Source organism: Triturus cristatus, chromosome 6, assembly GCF_964204655.1.
Source record: "Triturus cristatus chromosome 6, aTriCri1.1, whole genome shotgun sequence".
NCBI classification, from domain to species: Eukaryota; Metazoa; Chordata; class Amphibia; order Caudata; family Salamandridae; genus Triturus; species Triturus cristatus.
Genome location: NC_140589.1, coordinates 1,783,376,482 through 1,783,394,555, shown reverse-complemented (window position 1 = coordinate 1,783,394,555; position 18,074 = coordinate 1,783,376,482). Strand labels below are relative to the sequence as shown.

The following is an 18,074-nucleotide window of genomic DNA, read 5'->3' as shown; positions in this document are numbered from 1 at the left end:
AGAGAGAGACGGGCAGAGATCACATGCAAATATTTCTGAGTAAGTGAGGGGACACAGCGAGTCGTGAGAAGTCATGACGTAGTTTAATGTGGCACCACGCCATGAACACATGAACAGGCCAATCTGGCAATATGCCATCTATACAATGAGTATGTCCAGGGTTACGTCACCCAATGGCAAGTGGATAAGCAGGGCCACATCAATGTTTGCGCATACGCGCTGCAGTGGTGGATTGCACGGCCTGTGCATCCTCACTAGAGCCAACCCCAAGCCGCCTGCTGCTCCTGCGTGCTTCGGGGACGGGGGGTGTGATGCTGCTGCTGGTGTCGATGCTCTCCGCAGCATCCCCTGCAGCAGTTGTCGACGCCTGACTTGTCAATAGCACCCCTAGTGCACTTGTCACCTGCACCATCCCCCGTGACAGGTCGCTGCAGCACTGTGTTAGGCCCTCCTGCATCGTCACAGAGCGCCGGCAAAGTAGGGAAGTCGCAGTTGCCAGACGGTTGAGTGCCCTGCTGGTAGTGTCCCTTCTCTGGCGTTCCCGGCGCCGTGCTTCGATGTCAGCATCTAATTTGCTGCACAACTGCTGGATTGAATGGGACATGTCCCGAATGCCCGCAGCCATGCCGCCAATGTTTGTGTCCATGTTGACTAAGCTTGTCCTCATCACCCGCATGTGCCTCTGGACTGACATTACTGCCTTTGATTGCAGGCGCTGTTGCTTCAACATTTGGCCCTCGAGCCCCAAGAAGACACCATGGCCGTCAGTGGGTGCTGGTGGACTCTGGACACGCGACCTGCGGCGCCCTCTTGCTCCCGTCTGTGCTGCCTGTGATGTTTGGGGCACAGTGGGATGGCTCCCTTCCTGGGGCCCGGTGCGGTCTTCTGGGCCCATGCTGTCGTCTGACGAGGTGTCTAAGGCTCGTAGCCTGGCTGCTGGACGCCTCCTCATTCTCACACCTGCAAGCGGAGATGTGGCCGGTGAATCGAACATGAGTGGCGATGCTGGCTCTGGTGGTGGTGATGCTGGCTCTCGGTGAGGTGATGCTGGCTCTGTGTGCGGCAAGGCTTGCTGCGTAGGTGGTGCGGCTGCAAGTGGGCCTGCTCCCTGGTCTGCACTCGTGCTGGCTAGAGGTGATTTTTGTGGCCGGTGTGCCGTCTCCCCTGCAGCATGCCCTGTACTGCATGATGTCACATCTGTGGACAGAAAAACAACATTGGCTCAGTGTCCCCGAGGGGCTGCATTGCAAGCGTCACAATAAATCATTTCACATTCCAATCTGTCCTCTGTCTCCTTGTGCCTCGAGTGCGTGACATGCCTTGTTGCCCTGTGACATTTACGTCATGGTTAGTGTTGCCCTGACTACATCTCCCGGAATGCATTGCCTGTCTGCACTGACACGTGTGGACTGCAGTGTGATTCTCGTGTCGCAATGGGGGATGTGGGATAGGGGTAGGGGCGGCTACATTGCTGTGCTTTCGTCTTACCTTGGTGTGTTGCGGCTCTGGCAGAGCTGTCGGCGTCCCCAAGACCCACGACGCTCTCTTGCTCGAGTGTGGCCGCCACCAGCTCCTCCAGTTCGGTGAGGGCAGGTGCCCTGTTGGTTCCACCTCCGGTCTGGCTGGCCTCCTTCTGGATGTCGCCCATCTTCCTCTTGGTCACAATCCTCAGGTCATACCAGCGCTTTTTGAGGACCTCAATTTCCCTGTGGGTCACTCCCACAGCATTGACCTGCGCCTGGATGGCCAGCCATATGTTGCGCTTTTCGGCCTCAGGCACTTGCAGGGATTGCCTCCCAAACAGCTTCTGGTGCTGCTTCACCACCTCCTCCACCAGCACCTGGAGTTCCTTGGGGCTGAATTTGAGCTTCCTCCTCCTTTCCCCTCCGTCTTTCTGTGTGCTCTGGCTGGACATGCTGTTCGTTTCCCGCTCGCACATGCAACTGCTCCCTGCCTCTCCTCTGCACTCCGAGCCTCTCCAGGGTCGGCTAATTATGTACACCTGCCTGGGTGTGGCCACTTCGGCTAATTGTGTACACCTGCCTGGGTGTGGGCAGTTCCTGGTTGGGTGGGCTGTCGTTGCACAGGATTAGCTGTTTCGTCAAGTCATGTGATGTTGTTTACCGAATCCGTACGTACCGATTCGGTATTTTCCGATTCGGTAGATACCACCTCGGTGTTTTCCGATTCGGTAATTATCACCTCGGTATTTACCGAATCGGTGAATTCCTATTCGTATTTACCGACTGTTACCGAATCGGTAACTGTTACCGAATTTTTACCTACATGTAACTTACCGATTCTAATTTACCGATTCGGTACGGCTCGGTATTTAAGAACCGGTAAAATTTATTTACCTACATGAGGCCCTAAGTGTACAGGTTTTCAAAGTGCTACCAGACCTCACTGGCCTAACGCTTGCGTTCACGTGCGCAGCCGCCATCTGCCTCCCTTCCAGCGTGATTGCTGCGTGCGCAGCACTCACATGCTTACCACAGAGCGTGTCCTTGCGATCACTTTCGCTTTGATCGCGATCACTTTCACGGCCGCGCGGCCAATGCTTGTTTAGTTAATTCTCAGTTCAGCTTGTTACTTCAGCCCACCTTTTGGGTTGTCTGCCTCTGTGGGGCCATTCCGTCCATAGTAACCTGATCCTTAGATCCCTCCTCGCTTCCTTAAAATGTCTTCTGCATCTCCTCCTCCACCCACCTTCCCCACAGCACCGCTGGAACTTTTGTACACCCCTTAACTCTGATCTCCTTGGGGCCCTCCCCTGTGCCGAGCAGACCCCCCCCCCCCCCCCCCCATGTGCGCCTCTCTTCGCCAGATACAGTACAACAATTGTGCATTACCACGCACACACAAGTATTGCCAACGTTTGGTTGTATGCAGATCTTTTTCTACAGTCTGTGCATGCTTTGTACTCCTATTCCAGGCTCCCTCTGTATCTCCCCCTCCCTCTGGGCAGCCCGAACCCTCCCCCCAATAACCTTGAGGTCCGTTTAAGTACAACCTTCCCCTCTTGAAACACCACCTAACCTGTTTCCCTCCAAACATCATTTCCTAGTTCAGGGTGAGGGATTCTGCATCGTTAACCACAGCCCTCCAGTCTGTCACATCCCCACTGATCCACTCTCTGAGAGACTTTCACTGGACACTCGACCTTGGTTGGTCTACACTCCCCTTGTCAGCCCCCTCCACACCGAACACTTCTTCAGTGCACACTCGTGTGCCCCCAGAACCCTATAACACCAAACAAACCTTCCCCAATCCAGACCCGCTCTCCTCCCCTAACCCCGGCCCCTATCCAGTCCCGCTTTCCTCCCCTAACCCCGGCCCCTATCCAGACCTGTTCTCCTCCCCTGAACCCTTCCACAAGAGTCAAGCCAGACCCTTAGCTCGGCTCTCTGTTGCTTACCCACCACTACCCCCAACACACACCGTCCGATTGCAGTTTTAAAGACCGTGAAAAACAGTACAGGGTCCGACCTAGAGATGGAGGAAGGTAGCTCTTAATATGCGCCTTTTCCATGCCCTCTTCTGCTGTGACTGGCTGGGCCAAAGGTCAGATTTTGTGTGGACCTGGCCGACCCAGGCTACCTACTAGAACTGGGTCTGCCCCACACACACCTTCCCCACTCCTCTGATCCCTGCTCCACACACCACACGCCCCTTCCTTTACTAGTCATGACTGTCCTCCCATGAGTAAATCCCCCCTGCAAACTCCTGATCGTTCTCGCCCTCTGGGCCCTGCTGCAAACATCACACACCCCTTTGCCAGTCCTGGCTGATGTTCTGTGTGTATCCCACATACACCATTCCCAATTCAGACCCTCTCTCCTCCTCTGAATCCTGCTCCACACACAACAACCCCTTCGCCAGTCGAGACGCCTCTCCGTGCTTCTGTTGTATCCACAACACACACCTTCCCCTGCCCTCTGTCCCCGGCACACACGTCCCAAGCCCAGTCACCCATCCAGCTCCTCCGATCTCTTACTGATCTCGCCCCCTGCGCCCTCTCTTACACTCAATGTGGCCCACACCTTCGTTCACCCTGTGGGGCTTGGGCTGCTCGGGGTCCTTGTCTGCCATGGTCTCGGTGCTGCCTCCTTCCAGGCTCCGCTTCAGGGGGTGTGTGAGCAGCTCCAGTACGGAGAGCGCCGCGAGCAATACAAGTGCGAGCGGGCCGAGCCTGTGTGTCAGTGCTGGGCCCGCCCACCGCTACAGGGGCGTACCTTAACACTCCTCCGTGCGTGCCTCACCACACCCACTGCCACAGGGAACTTCAACTCTCCTCCGTGCGTGCCTCACCACGCCCACCGCTACATTGACATACCTCAACCCTCATCCTGCGTGCCTCACCACACCCACTGCCACAGGGCTACTTCAAGTTGAACCCTCAACCCCTGGGCATGCCTCACCGCTACAGGGGTGTACCTCAACCCTCCTTTGTGTGTGCATCATCACACCCACTGCCTCAGGCGTACTTCAACCATCTCTTGGTCCTGCCTTACCACGCCCACCACCACAGGGACGTACCTCAACACTCCTAGACGTGCCTCATCCCACCCACAGCAACGGGCGTACCTCATCCCTCGATCTGTCCTGCCCACCACACCCACTGCCACAAGGGGTACTTTAACCCGGTCTCATTTATTTTATTTATTTAATGCAATTTTATATAGCGCGGACTTTACCCAAAGGTGTCAGAGCGCTTCACAATAGAACAAAGTATGTTACAGGAGGAGAATTTTACATATTTACATGTTACAGAATCAAACGAGAGAGAAGAAAAAGTAGAATAAAACTATAGATGGCAGCCACACAAAAAACAAACCCACTAGGATGAAGATCGTAGATTACAAATTTACAATATTGAAAACTTCCTTGAGTCTCAGGTGCTACCTCACCCCGCCCACAGCACTGTCCAAACCCTAGCGAGTTGCTCCAACTCTCTTGGTGCTACCTCACCCCCATCCGCCTGTCCATAAGCCTACCCAAACCCTGGGTGCTACAGCAACCCTCTCTCGGCCCCATCCCAGGAGCCTACCGCAGCCCGCAGCCCGCATTCTTCCCTGTCTCTATGTGGTCTTACGGCTGGACTGCTGACCTTGGAGATGGGAAACCAAGGTTCGAGCCTCAGGGTCGACTCCTCAACCTGTGATTGTGGGCAAATCACTTAATCTCCCCCGTGCCTACAAAAAAAGCATTGGCATAGCCAATAGGTCTCGCTTTTGGGACCTTATACGTGTTTAGCCATGCAACAGTTGTTGCACCAAGGATATTGTGCTGCATAACTAAATACTTATAAGGTCCCGAAAGCGAGACCTATTTGCTATGCCAATGCTTGTTTTTTTACTTCAGGTGACTTCCGTTTTTTCAATGGTTGCATCTCCATGCATGGATGCTGGTTTCGAAATTGTTTGTGAGTTAAATGGTAGGAAGTGATAAAACATTCTTAGTTTGTCTATGAAAATGTTATACTGTATACCTTAATAAAGAACTAGTTCAAAAGTAATTCATTAAAACATTTTGGAATAAGTAACAGTAAATCCGGCAGAACATTGTTTCTTTTTTCTTTTTTTTTTTTAACAGTCAGAAATGTCATGGTCTACATGATACTTGGAAATATTTAAAAACAGAATGCAAATGGAAAGAAATATTTTTGGTGACTCATTTATTTTAGGCACTTGTAATAGATCAGAACCATGTTCCTGTACACATTCAGTGTTTTGCACAGGAAAGTGATGAATTGTATAGTGTCTTCTCCAGCAACATGTCTCCCAATTCAGCCACAATCTGTGAGCAAGGTAGTGATGTGTTGATACTGTAATCTGGTTTGTCCCATGAGCTAGCTATGAATCTCCTGGATAGCAATTGAATTGCTAAGAGACAAAAAAATATGCAGCTTTATTTGAATCTTAGTGTTCAGCTGTCTCGTTTATGTACTTGTTTAATTCACCTGTCCTACAGATCATAGAATTTCTTTAATAGAGCTTTATCTTCACTCCTGCTTTTCACCAGTCCGAAAGCATCCGAATCCAAGACCAGATCAAGAAGGAGTTTGAGAAACTGCACGAGTTCCTGCGCAATGAAGAGAAGGCAGCGCTTGCTGATCTGGAAGAAGAAGCGATGCAGAAACAGAAGCTGGTGGAGGAGAAGATCAAAAAGCTCCAGGAAGAGTTGGGCTCCCTGTCACTGGAGATCAACAAGCTGCAGTCCGAAATGAAGGAGAACGATGTTTCCTTTCTAATGGTAGGTGCAGAGCGCGGAACTGCAACAGACATTTGAAGTATTTTCCAAGCCATGCTAAAGCTTTCATTTGTAATAGTCAGTTTGTGTGGCCTTGTCAGTATTGCTGTGTCTGAATGCCTGATCTTAAACATGCTTCAAAGAATACCTCTCTGCTCCTAATAAGTCTCCTTGATGAGGAATAGATCTAGAAGACCAGACATAGGCCAGAGAGGCTTCAGAGCAGGTCTCAAATTGCTGAGCAGGGTTTGTGTCACCGGATATAGCGTGGCTGACCTAACAAGGCAGCTCCAGGATGGCCGTTCTGAAGTTCACCAGATGATTGTCATCAAAGGGATCAAACATTCAAGTTGAATTTAACGAAATCACTGTGATCTGTATTCTAGTCCAATTTCCTCATCTGAGAGGGGCCAGGGTTCCAACTTTTGAAACGCATTGTTCATCAAATAAGACCATGACCATAGTGCCACCGGCACAACTGTATGGAGGAAGGTAAAATATGTGTACTTTGCATAAACCTAGAACTCTGCATCATAGAAACTTCATTGAGAGTCATGAATGCTTGTAAAATTCCCTGCAGCATGTGTGGACCCTGGAACTTTTTGTATAATTTTCCTGTATGGAAATAACATTTCAGAATTACTATCCATGATTTTATGTATAATCCGGTACAACGGCATTCTGTCAGTCCTTTTCTCCTGAATGTCAATGTTTTAGATTTAGAATGCCTACTTCGCCAGTATTGGATCTTTCATAGATTCACATGCTTGAATCATTCCCCGTCGTCGCAGTAGGAGTTCCACGACCTACATATAAAAGCAGTAGATAAAATTACCATACGCTACCATGCAATTAAAAGTCAGTGCAATAGCCCCTCTACTTTCTTTTGTAAAAATAACCAAATCCAACCAATTGCCAATCAGGTGACGGCACCCTCTAGAACAATCCCAAGAGAGGCTAAGTTCCTTAGATTTTCTACCGCACGTCGTGGGAAAGGGAGTCTCCTTGAGCTCTGTTCAGTTTTTCTGTTTCTTCAAGTTACTTACCAGAATTTCTTCAAACATGTTTGAATCTTCTAAGAAGGGTCTCTTCAGGTCCTGTGGATTGGTTGGAAAAAGGAGGCTGCATTCTGAAGACCCACATAAGCGCTGCATCTACTTCCTTTACCCCCAACACAAGGTAAAAGATTGCAAGATATGTAGAACTTTTTCTACTAAGACCCTCAAGGACAGGGAGGGTAGACTACTAATTTGGCTTCAAAAACTTAAGGCAAAATCTGATTTTCTCTTTGAGGATGAGGAGAGCTCTACCTCATTGACATCCAAAACACCTAAAAGGAGAGAGAGAGAGAGAGAGAGAGAGAGATCTCTGGACTCTCCTGAGGTTTCTAAGAAGGCATCAAAGTGATCTCCTCGCGAGAAAGAAAGTACCTCACAAAAAGGAAAGCTTCCATTTCCTACTGAGGAAGCAAGCCTTAAAGACAGACAAATATTTTATGAAGAGATCTGTCTTTAAGAAGCTTGTACCGCCGACTGTGTTAATTTGTGTCTTCTTCAAGAAAAAAATCTTCAAAACCAGTTTCTCCATAGTCTAAAATCTCAATCGTCAACAAGGGATTCGACAACGGTCCTGGTGACGACGAGTGCTGTACTACCATCTATCTCATCGTCGACGACATCAACTTTTTCGTTCGACTTCCTCGTCGATAATGGTGTATCTGTCTGACTACGACTGCGACAATGACCATCTCGTCGACGATGCAGACACCCTTACTGTCGACTAAGTTGTTTTATTCCACACCTGGCCATAAGTCTCCATCTTCCTTGCAGTTTACACCAATGTATCCGTCGACTACGTTCTCGTCGAAGACAGTCGACGAGACAATTCTTTGCAAAATCCTGTAATAGTCTCTCCTTTACCCCCTTCAACATTCTTGGAGGAATCTGATGATGAAGGGATGTTTGGACCTGCAGATAGTCCTTCCCAATTACACGTAAAGTATTAGGAAGATGACGCCGAGGACTATGGTGGATACCAGCAACAGGAATATCCGCCCTCCTCATGCAAAAAATGCAATATATGGAGCAAGTTTCTGAACCTATGGTTCACCTTCCTGTTGCAATGATTCAAGATCTTCCAGAATTGTTACGAGACTATTGTACACGTTCTCCTTCAGCACCTGTTCCTCCACCTCCTCGGCCTCCACGGCCAGTCACTACACCACCTCCTACGTCTGTGCCTGCACTCTCCCCGAAGGGAGATACTAGTGGGCCGCATCAACATACCTATGATGAAGGAGAGATAGAGTATATCCAGCCTCAGGAGGGTCAAACGGGATGAGTGGGATGACTGTCATATCCACACCAGCTTCTCCAACTCCTCAAATGATAGAATCTCCGCCAGGGGACATCGGCGGTTTTCATGCTTTAATTGAGAGAGCAGCAGCATGTTTCCAACTATCTCTAACAGTAAAACAATCAGACTGCTTTGTTTATGATTTTAAAGACACATCCAGGAAATTTGTTAGGTCTATCTCTATTGTTGACCATATACAGAAAGACGGATTAAGTGATGAGAACACCAGCCACTGTTCCGTTTTTGCCTAGAATGGACAAAAAATACAAGGCTTTGGATGATGCTTCTGTGTGCCTTATGTCAACCGAAGCCTGATTCTGTCATCTCACAGGCTGCACAACGGAGATCAAGGAATCCTCGAACGCCCATCACTGCTCCACCTGACAAGGAAGGGAGGTGTTTGGATATTATTGGGAAGATGTTTGCAACCACATCAGGAGCAACTGTTCGAGCTGCTAACGCTATTGTGTTTCTAGCCAGGTACTATCGACAGATGTGGTCAGATATTGCCCAATTTTTAAATCTACTTCCTGAAGACCAAGATGAAAGCGAGGAAAATCCTGCTTGAAGGAGAGAGGTCCGCATCCAAAATCATTGATGCTTCCATGGATATTGCATCTTTGTGTTTCGCCAGCTTGCTGGAGCCGCTGTTCTGAGATGCCAGGGTTGGCTAAAAGATAATGTGTTCCGCCCCGAAGTACAAGGCAAAATTTTGGATCTGCCATTTGATGGTCACTCTTTGGCAAGCATGTTGATGCTTTGCAAACCATCAAAACCGATACGGACACGGCAAAAGCTCTAGGAACGCTCCAATACAGAAAGACCCCCTTTCGTGGAGCACCAGGCAGGGCAAACTGTTTGGAGGAGGTTATCAAAGTTACCAACCTCAAACCTACACCTCCTTACCGGCCATCCTACCAGCAGCAACCGCGATATCGTGCACCACCACAGGCTGCCTACTCCAGACAACCTAGACTAAAACGGGCGCAGCCCAGAGATTCTGGTCGTAAGCATTGACGACACCTCACCGCCTGCCGCTCCAATGTCTTCCCTGAAGAAAATACCTCTCAAATTTTCTGCATCAATGGAAACAAATATCAGACAAATGGGTCCTAGATTTAATAAGGTATGCCCATACCTTTTGAGTTCACCTCAACGCCACCTAATCACCCGCCTCAAAGATCAACACCTCCCCATCTTCAATTATTAAAGAAAGAAGCTTTGATAATGCTTCAGAAAGCTGCACTAAAACGTGTTCCACGCTTTCAGAAAGGAAAAGTTTTCTACTCTCGCTTTTTCCTGGTAAAAAGTTTGGAGAATGGCCTCCCATTTTGGACCTCCGAAAGCTCAAATTCCTGCGGAAGAAATCCTTTCACATGGTCACTATCAGGAGATTTTACAACTTATGAACCATTTTGACTTTTTAGCAAGCCTAGATTTGGAAGACTCGTACTTCCATATTCCATATCCCTATCCACCCCAAACATCAAAAATGTCTACTTTCAGTTCAAGTTCCTTTGCCTTTGTTCGGCTCCACGGGGTTTCACCAAATGTCTTGCTCCTGTGGCAGCGTTCCTATGGCTGAAAGGCCTACAGATCTTCCCATACCTCGATGATTGGCTGGTATAAGCCCCTTCTCTTCGTCAGGCTTCAGAGGACAACTTTCTGCCTACAGCTACTCCGCTCTCTGGGACTGGCAGTCAATCTTCGAAAATCCATTCAAGCCCCTTCTCATCAGCTAACGTTTCTGGGTGCGCTACTAGACACTCTACAAGACAAAGTATACTCTTCAACAAAGGCTGAACACCATCCTATCTCTGGCTCATGACCTTTACGGAAGAGTGCGCTTCTTTACGTCTCCTCAGATCCTTTCTCGGGATGTCTTCCGCCATTCTCATGGTACCCCATGCTCAACTAAGATTGAGACCAATTCAAGAGCAGTTGGATGCCAAACTGCCTCAAATATCAGGATCATTTGACGACGTAGTTCGAATAACTCCGTCATGAAGGATGCACTCCTTGTGGGAGTGTCATTCCTGTCTCCTCTTCCGGAGTTTTTTCTGACAGCAGATGCATCTTTGGAAGGTTAGGGAGCACATCTACAACACCTCTAAATAAGTGGCAAATGGAGTCTCTCTCCAAGATGCATATCAACTTGATGGAACTTTGAGCAATTTCTCTAGCCCTCCAGTCATTCCTTCCAAGGATGAGAGCATCCTCAGTTCTCATACATACAGACCACACCACCTGCATGCATTATCTAAACGAGCAGGGGGGAATGAGATCTCTGATCCTATCTTGGGAAGCTCAAAATATATGGGAATGGACTTTGCAGCATCATATAACTATCAAGGCAGAGCATCTCCCAGGTATTAAAAACAACCTGGCAGACACTTTGAGCAGGTTGAGTCAAACGAATATCGAGTGGGAACTCAACCAATCGGTCTTCAATTCCATCTTCCAGAAATGGGGAGCACCCAACTGGGACCTGCTTGCATCTCAAGGGAACCAGAAATGCCAGTTCTTTGCCAGCAGGAAACCTCAGACAGGGTCACGGGGGAATGAGTTTTCGATAAGATGGTCCGGAATCTTTGCGTATGCTTGCTCCCCCGATATCCTCTGATCTCCAGAGTGTTGATGAATTGGGAACCATGCCAACTCATTCTCATTGCTCCACGTTTGCCTCATCAGCACTTGTTCACGGAGCTGCTCCTACTGTCGCAATCCAAACCTTATCGCCTTCCTTTGTCAGCCAACCTACTGATGATGAACAAAGAGCAGATCCTGAATCCGCACCCAGCTTCTCTTCAATTCCATTCCTGGAACCGGAGTACAATGAATACAAGGACTTAGCTCTTGCCCTTGACAAAATATCCTAACAATCCTGAGGGACAACTGAGTCCTACTATGAAAACTTATAGACTGAAATGGAAGCGTCTTTGCTCTTGGTGCCATAGCACTGATACATTTTTCGCTCAATTCCCCCCCCCTCCCCCACCCAAAGAATTCTGCCTTATTTCTGATCTCGCAGCTATTTCTCGATATGGATGGACGTCTGACGCCTCTTCTCTCTGTTCTGTCCGCATTGTCAAACAGTTCATGAGAGGCCTTTTCAGAACTTTTGCTCCTATTAGGCCTCCTCCACCTGAATGGCGTCTTAATGTGGTCCTTTTGCAATTAATGAAACCACCCTTTGAGCCGATCCACAAAATGGAGCTCAAATTACTCTCATGGCAGGTGGCTTTGCTTCTCGCACTTACTTCGGCCAGACGAGTAAGTGAAATTCAGGCTTTCACCATTAAAGAACCTTACTTGCGTTTCACAGAGGATTACGTAATGTTACAGACCAATCCTAAATTTATTCCAAAGGTGCCATCCCAGTTTCACCTTCATGAACCTGTAATTCTGCGCACCTTTTTTCCACTTCCTTAACCTGTGGAGCAGGCTTTTCACTTTCTAGTTCTAAAAAGGTGACTTTTTATTTGCAAAGGACAAAGCATATGCGCAGAACGGATCAACTCCTAGTATCATATGGACCTGTTAAACTAGGATCTGCTATTACAGAAAGGACGATTGCATGATACATTGCTGCCACTATCCAATTGTGCCACTCAGTCGGGTAAACCGCTTACAACCAAGACTCATTCCACAAGGGCAGTGTCTTCTTCGGCTGGTCTTTTTGCTGTTGTCCCGCTGGACAAGATTTGCCGTGCTGCTACCTGGAAGAATGCTCATACCTTCACGCAACACTATTGCCTGAACGTGGCAACTTATAGCGAAGCAACAGTGGGACAGGCAGTCCTGCGTCCTCTTTCAATAAGGTAAGCCTCTATTTTAGAGGCATTCCTATCGTATGTATGTGTGTGTGTATATATATGTAAATATATATTTGTGTGTATATATATTATATGTTAGTGTGTATATATATATTATGTTAAGAATGTTAAGGTTTTATAATGGCTTGTATGTTATAACCCACCATCCTCTAAGGTACAAAGGTTTATATTACAGTACTGTTAGAAATGGGGTAGCTTGGCGCGGAGCGGGTATGCTAAACATAGGAGCAATGTGTAAAGCATCTGTGCAGCACCCACTCACAGGCGACACACTACAGAAGAGACTCCACACCAGGTTATATAAAAACAACTTGTGTGTTAGGTAAAACACATTATAGAACCATCACGGATACATATACACTGTGCCAACCGGCACCAGGTAGCAATTTACAGGGGATTATGTACAAGGCAGCGCCAATCAGGTCGCTGCCAGAACCATCACCATGTACAAACAGTAAATGCAAAACCATCAGCAATAAAGGTATAACAGCCAGTACCTACTGGCTAGATCATGAACTTAGCAATGTATAAATCATTGTGTGAGCAGGCCTGAACTGAAAAAAACCCTCCATCTCATTGGGCATAGAAACATATATTATGTTTTCTCATTAGGCCGGGGACACATTAGATCAGGCACATTGTGCATAAAACCATATTAGCAGTAGGCATAAACATGTGAGCACAGAGGCATCCTCATTAACATGGGTGCATTATACATCAATCATCCTTAGGCATACACCCCCCCCCCCCCCCACCCACCCCCCATATCTTACATTTGGGGGAAACAACCAGTAATCACTGGTACAGGTACCCCTAACATACCGTTATTGGGCACAACTGTAACGCCCTGAACGTCTCAGGATCGTTTAACAGACACGACAATGAGGACGCAACCACTAGTGAAGGGTTAGTTGTTTTAATGAAGGCAAATATAATACAAAGAATAAACAAAAGTTATAGTCACTGGAATCCTCCAAGCTAAGTACGTTACCAGCCCACAGCACGGATGGTCCTAACCGTCCTCTGCATATACGCCGGTCCCGGCGTATGCCAACAGAGGGCAGAAATTAAATGGCCGACAATGCCAATCGGTAGGCTGTGAGGGGCACGAAGAGTGTTGGGGAGAATCGAGGAGTCAGGGAAACACCCAGCCGGGGTCTCTACCTGAAGGGAGCAGCCGCTCAACCTCTTCCTCAGACTGCACCGGGACGCGGAGTCACCTCCTGGTGATGCGTCACCGATACCCCAATCACAAGCAAGAAGACTGAACCGAGAGCAGCCGCTCGATCGATCCTGTGGACTTCCGAGTCTGTAACGCGGCAAACACCTCCTGGTGTGCGTTACAGCTGGCAGTCCCTGTGTCTCTGGTCGGGCTGGGAGTTACGACTCCAACCAGCAAAAGCGCCACTGCGCTTGGACTCAGCCGAGTCAAAAAGCGAAGCTCAATGGTTGACCGGTAGAGCTTCCGGGTCCTTCACAGGTGACGATGGGGCAAGACACGGCCCAGGGAGTAACGACTCGACCTACCTCCGTTCTTGCCTTACTGGAGCACCACTCTGGAACACTGCTCTTCACGAAGCAGGTACGTCGGTGTGAACACAATATCCGACAGCGTTGTACCTCCCGGTTCCTCCCTTTATAGGGAGTGTTTTCCTTGAGTTATGTAACAGCTCTCCTGTTTGCATAAGGGCGTGTTTCCTTGAGTTATGTAACAGCTCTCCTGTTTACATAAGGGCGTGTTTCCCTTGAGTTATGTAACAGCTCTCCTGTTTACATAAGGGCGTGTTTCCCTTGAGTTATGTAACAGCTCTCCTGTTTACATAACCTCTCAACCGCTAAGCATCCTGGGAGATGTAGTCCGTTTTCGCCGGTTACCGTTTTCCTCCCCTAGTATGACAGGAATTCTTGACAACAACATCCTAATTAGTAACAGTGCACCATATCGTTAGGCATGGAAATACATTCTGCATAACTATATTAGAATGGGGCATAAAGCACATTTGGCAGGCATCAGCCTAAATGCATTATGCATGCATAATGAGGCCTAAACATTATAGCATTAGTGGGTCCCAATAACCCCATGTACACACTCACTGCATTGGGCATAACCCAATAATGACGTTAGGGAAGAGCATTAGGCCTAAACACACTAGCAGAGAGGCATCATCATAGGCGTAGCCCTAAAACATCATTGCATGAACAGACATTAGGCATAGCCCGAAGATGACATTAGGCCTCATCACATTAGGCATTCCCTTAGGCATAAATGCATTCCACACCAAATCAGCAGGGCAAACCTGGTGACCCCAACAATGTGCAGATTGGAGCCCCACTCTGGGACTCCACAGTACACAATTGCCCAAACGCTGCAACCACCCACTGTCTGGCGGGGCAGTTGTGTAAAGTGAAGTCAGCACTGGTCTGTTGGAGCCCCCCCCCCCCTTCCTCCCAGGGGCTCTGTAGTCAAAGATGCCCCACGTTGCAGCGGTCCGCAACTGCGGTACTGCTGGGTGGCCCACCAGAACACTGGCCAAGTTAGAGCCCCTCTCTGGGACTTTGGAATCAAAAGGAATGCCCAAATGTCCCCCTTCCCAAAAAGATCGCGGCTGCCCTCTACCACTCTGAGCAGCCGGTTGTATCGCGAGTCAGGGAGGACAGGCGGGGCTGCTCTGGCCTTCAAGGAAATGGCCCCCGGCACCCTCGACTCTTCCAAGAGGCCCTCACTCACCTGGACTCCTCTGGTTGCTGCTGCCGGGGTCCGCGAGGCTCCAGTCTTCTCCCTGGGCCTCCCGGCAGCAGGCTCAGCAAGCGGGGCTCCCCTCGGCTCATGGGAGCCCTGCCAACGTCAGCACCTCTCCTGGGTTCACTCGGGCCCCCTCCTGGGACCCAGGACTTGGCTGGGCAGGGTGCGAGGCTCCGGACTGTTTCTTGACGACACTCCCGTTGCTGTAACAGCTCTCCCGCCGGCGCCATCTCAGCGCAGCTTCCCTGACATCACTGGGGAAGCCCTCGTTTTGCTTCTCGCTGCTCTTCTCTCCCTTGTCCCGCGGCAGTGCAATTGAGCCACCCAACGCTTCCCTCTGGACACGTGTCGTCGGTGGTGACTTCGGCTGATTCCTTCGTGTGGGGACAATACGGTGTAGGCTCCCATTTTTAGATCAATACAAAAGCGGGGTGGGCACCCACCGGTTAAGGTCACAGGCGGGGTGGGCTCCCGCTCTTCAGGCAAAACGCAGGGTAGCCCATGGTTTAAACTATCATTTTACTGCCTGATTGGCTGAGTGCAGCTGATGTCGCCCGTTGGCTTGATTTGACACACAAATGATTGTGATTGAAGTCTTTGTGCAGTGTTTTTCCCAGCATACCACCTCCTTATGGGACGTCATCTTATACATGCAATCAACAGTTTAAGATGTTTTGTACCCACCTACAGCAATTCTGCCTGCCACTCTAAAATTATTGCTTGTACCTGGCTCGCTTATTCGTTATAATCCAAAGAAAGTGATCTTGGGGCTAGCACAGTGTTTACCTCTTTTAATTGTTTCCTAATTTCAAGTGACTGAATAAATCCATTATAAGATTAAGTAAACCCTGACTCTTAAGTCGCAGGTAAACAGTGGCAAGAGATGTAAGTGCTCTCTCCTAAACCAACCGAGTTGAATTCATTGTTTATTCTCATTCACTGAAACACATTGTTCACCTTAATTTCACCAAAGGTGAAAAATATCACCCCCTTTCTTAACTTAATGAACGGACCACATTCCCAAAGGCAGACTGGCATCTTTTTTACACAATCGATTTACAAACCTCTTACTCTGTGCAGACGGCAGCAGAGTGATGGTTGTCAAGGTGCTTGTTGCCAAAACTGGCTTTGGTAGGTTTGAAGCTTTTTTTTTTTTTTTTTTTTTTTTTTTTTTTTCTTTCCCCTCCTGTGGAATGGCATGGTACTGTCAACATTTGCTGATCATGAAAGATGCAAACATTTGCATCTCTCTGGACCACCTCCTTTTTCCTGGATAGTAGTGAATCGGTAAGAGTCGCTAAAAATGAGAAACCTCAACCAGCTTATCATAGTGACATTGACTTTATAAATGGTATTCCCATGCTGTTCATAAATGGTATTCCCATGCTGTTAACCCCCCCCCCCCCCCCTCTCCTCTAAACAGTGACTTCCCTGCACTTCCCCGGGATCATCCCACTCCCGTCGGGGGACGTCTCTTACAGGTCCTAACTGTCTGGAATTCCATCACAACAGACAATTGGGTAAGACAAATTATCCAGTTTGGTTATTGCCTGGAACTCACTTCCAACCCCCCCCCCCCCCCCCCTCCGGCCCCAAACATTCCTCCAAGACAGCGTCCCATGTCCTCGGAACATATCTAGCACTTCTCAAACAAGAGGTTCTCTCTCTATTACAAAAACATGCCACAGAACCAGTCTCCTTGCCTCATCAAGGCCAAAGGGTTTACTCCCTGTATTTCCTAATCCCAAAAAAGGGCTGCTCCCTCAGGCCCATACTGGACCTCAGACCGCTAAACCTCTACATTCAGTCAGACCACTTTCACATGGTCACTTTCCAACAGGTGCTCCCACTGCTTCAACAGGGCAACTTTCTCTCCACTCTGTATCTAAAGGACGCCTACCTACACATTCCCATTCACCCCGCTCACAGGAAATAGCTCGGGTAGATGGTCAACACTACCAATTCAAAGTCCTCACATTCGGGATCACTACAGCATCCAGAGTCTTCACCAAATGCCTCGCAGTAGTTGCAGCCCACTTAAGGAGACAGCATATTCATGTCTTCCCTTATCTGGACGACTGGCTCATAAAAGCCAACGCACGCAATCCATCCCCCCCCCCCCCCCCAAGGGATTCACAGTAAACCTTGCCAAATCCCAGCTCCAATCGACTAGCCTAGAACAATACCTAGGGGTGACAATACACTTCAAAAAGCTCCAGCATATCCCAATCCAGTCAGGATGAGCGCCATACAGGCTCTAATCCAAAAATGTCAGCCTCAACACTCACTACCAGCGAGAGTGTTCATTCCGTTAATCGGGATGATGGTCTCCTGCATTCTCCTCATCCCTTATGTAAGACTCCAAATGCGTCCCTTACAGGAATGTTTGGCACGTCAGTGGAACCAGGCTCAAGGTCAGCGGACAGATCTGGTATTGGTGGATGACTGCACCCATCGCTCTCTGCAGTGGTGGAACACACAACCTTTCCAAAGGGCGGCCGTTCCTCGACCCGGTTCCTCGGACCCATACCATCCAGGACATGTGGACCCCCCCCCATCAAACAAAGACAATTCCACATAAACTACCTGGAATTGTTATCAATCTTCCTAGCGTTAAAATCTTTTCAACTACACCTCCTAGGCAAAGCTGTCCTGGTCCGTACAGACATGACCGCAATGTACTACATACAGAAACATGGGGGGGGGGGGGGGGGGGGGGAGGGGAAACACACTCTGCAGCTTTCACACTTAGCTCAGAGCGTATGGAGATGGGCCATTCCGCAAAACGTACATCTCCTTGCATAACACCTCCCAGGTGTACACAATCAGATAGCAGATCTGCTCAGTCGTCCAACACCGCAGATCACCAAAAGGGAACTTCATCCTCC

At 48.8% G+C, this 18,074-nt stretch overlaps 1 protein-coding gene across 4 annotated transcripts in view; it reads left to right on the top strand.

The window, feature by feature from the left end:
* The window catches only part of TRIM35 (tripartite motif containing 35), a 379,901-nt gene that overhangs the window by 86,304 nt on the left and 275,523 nt on the right, over positions 1-18,074 (top strand). For all 4 annotated transcript variants that reach the window (XM_085613100.1, XM_085613097.1, XM_085613099.1 and 1 more), the window contains one exon: positions 6,025-6,255. In XM_085613100.1, the coding sequence (XP_085469226.1) occupies positions 6,025-6,255 (231 nt within the window). The remainder of the gene's footprint in view (positions 1-6,024; positions 6,256-18,074) is intronic.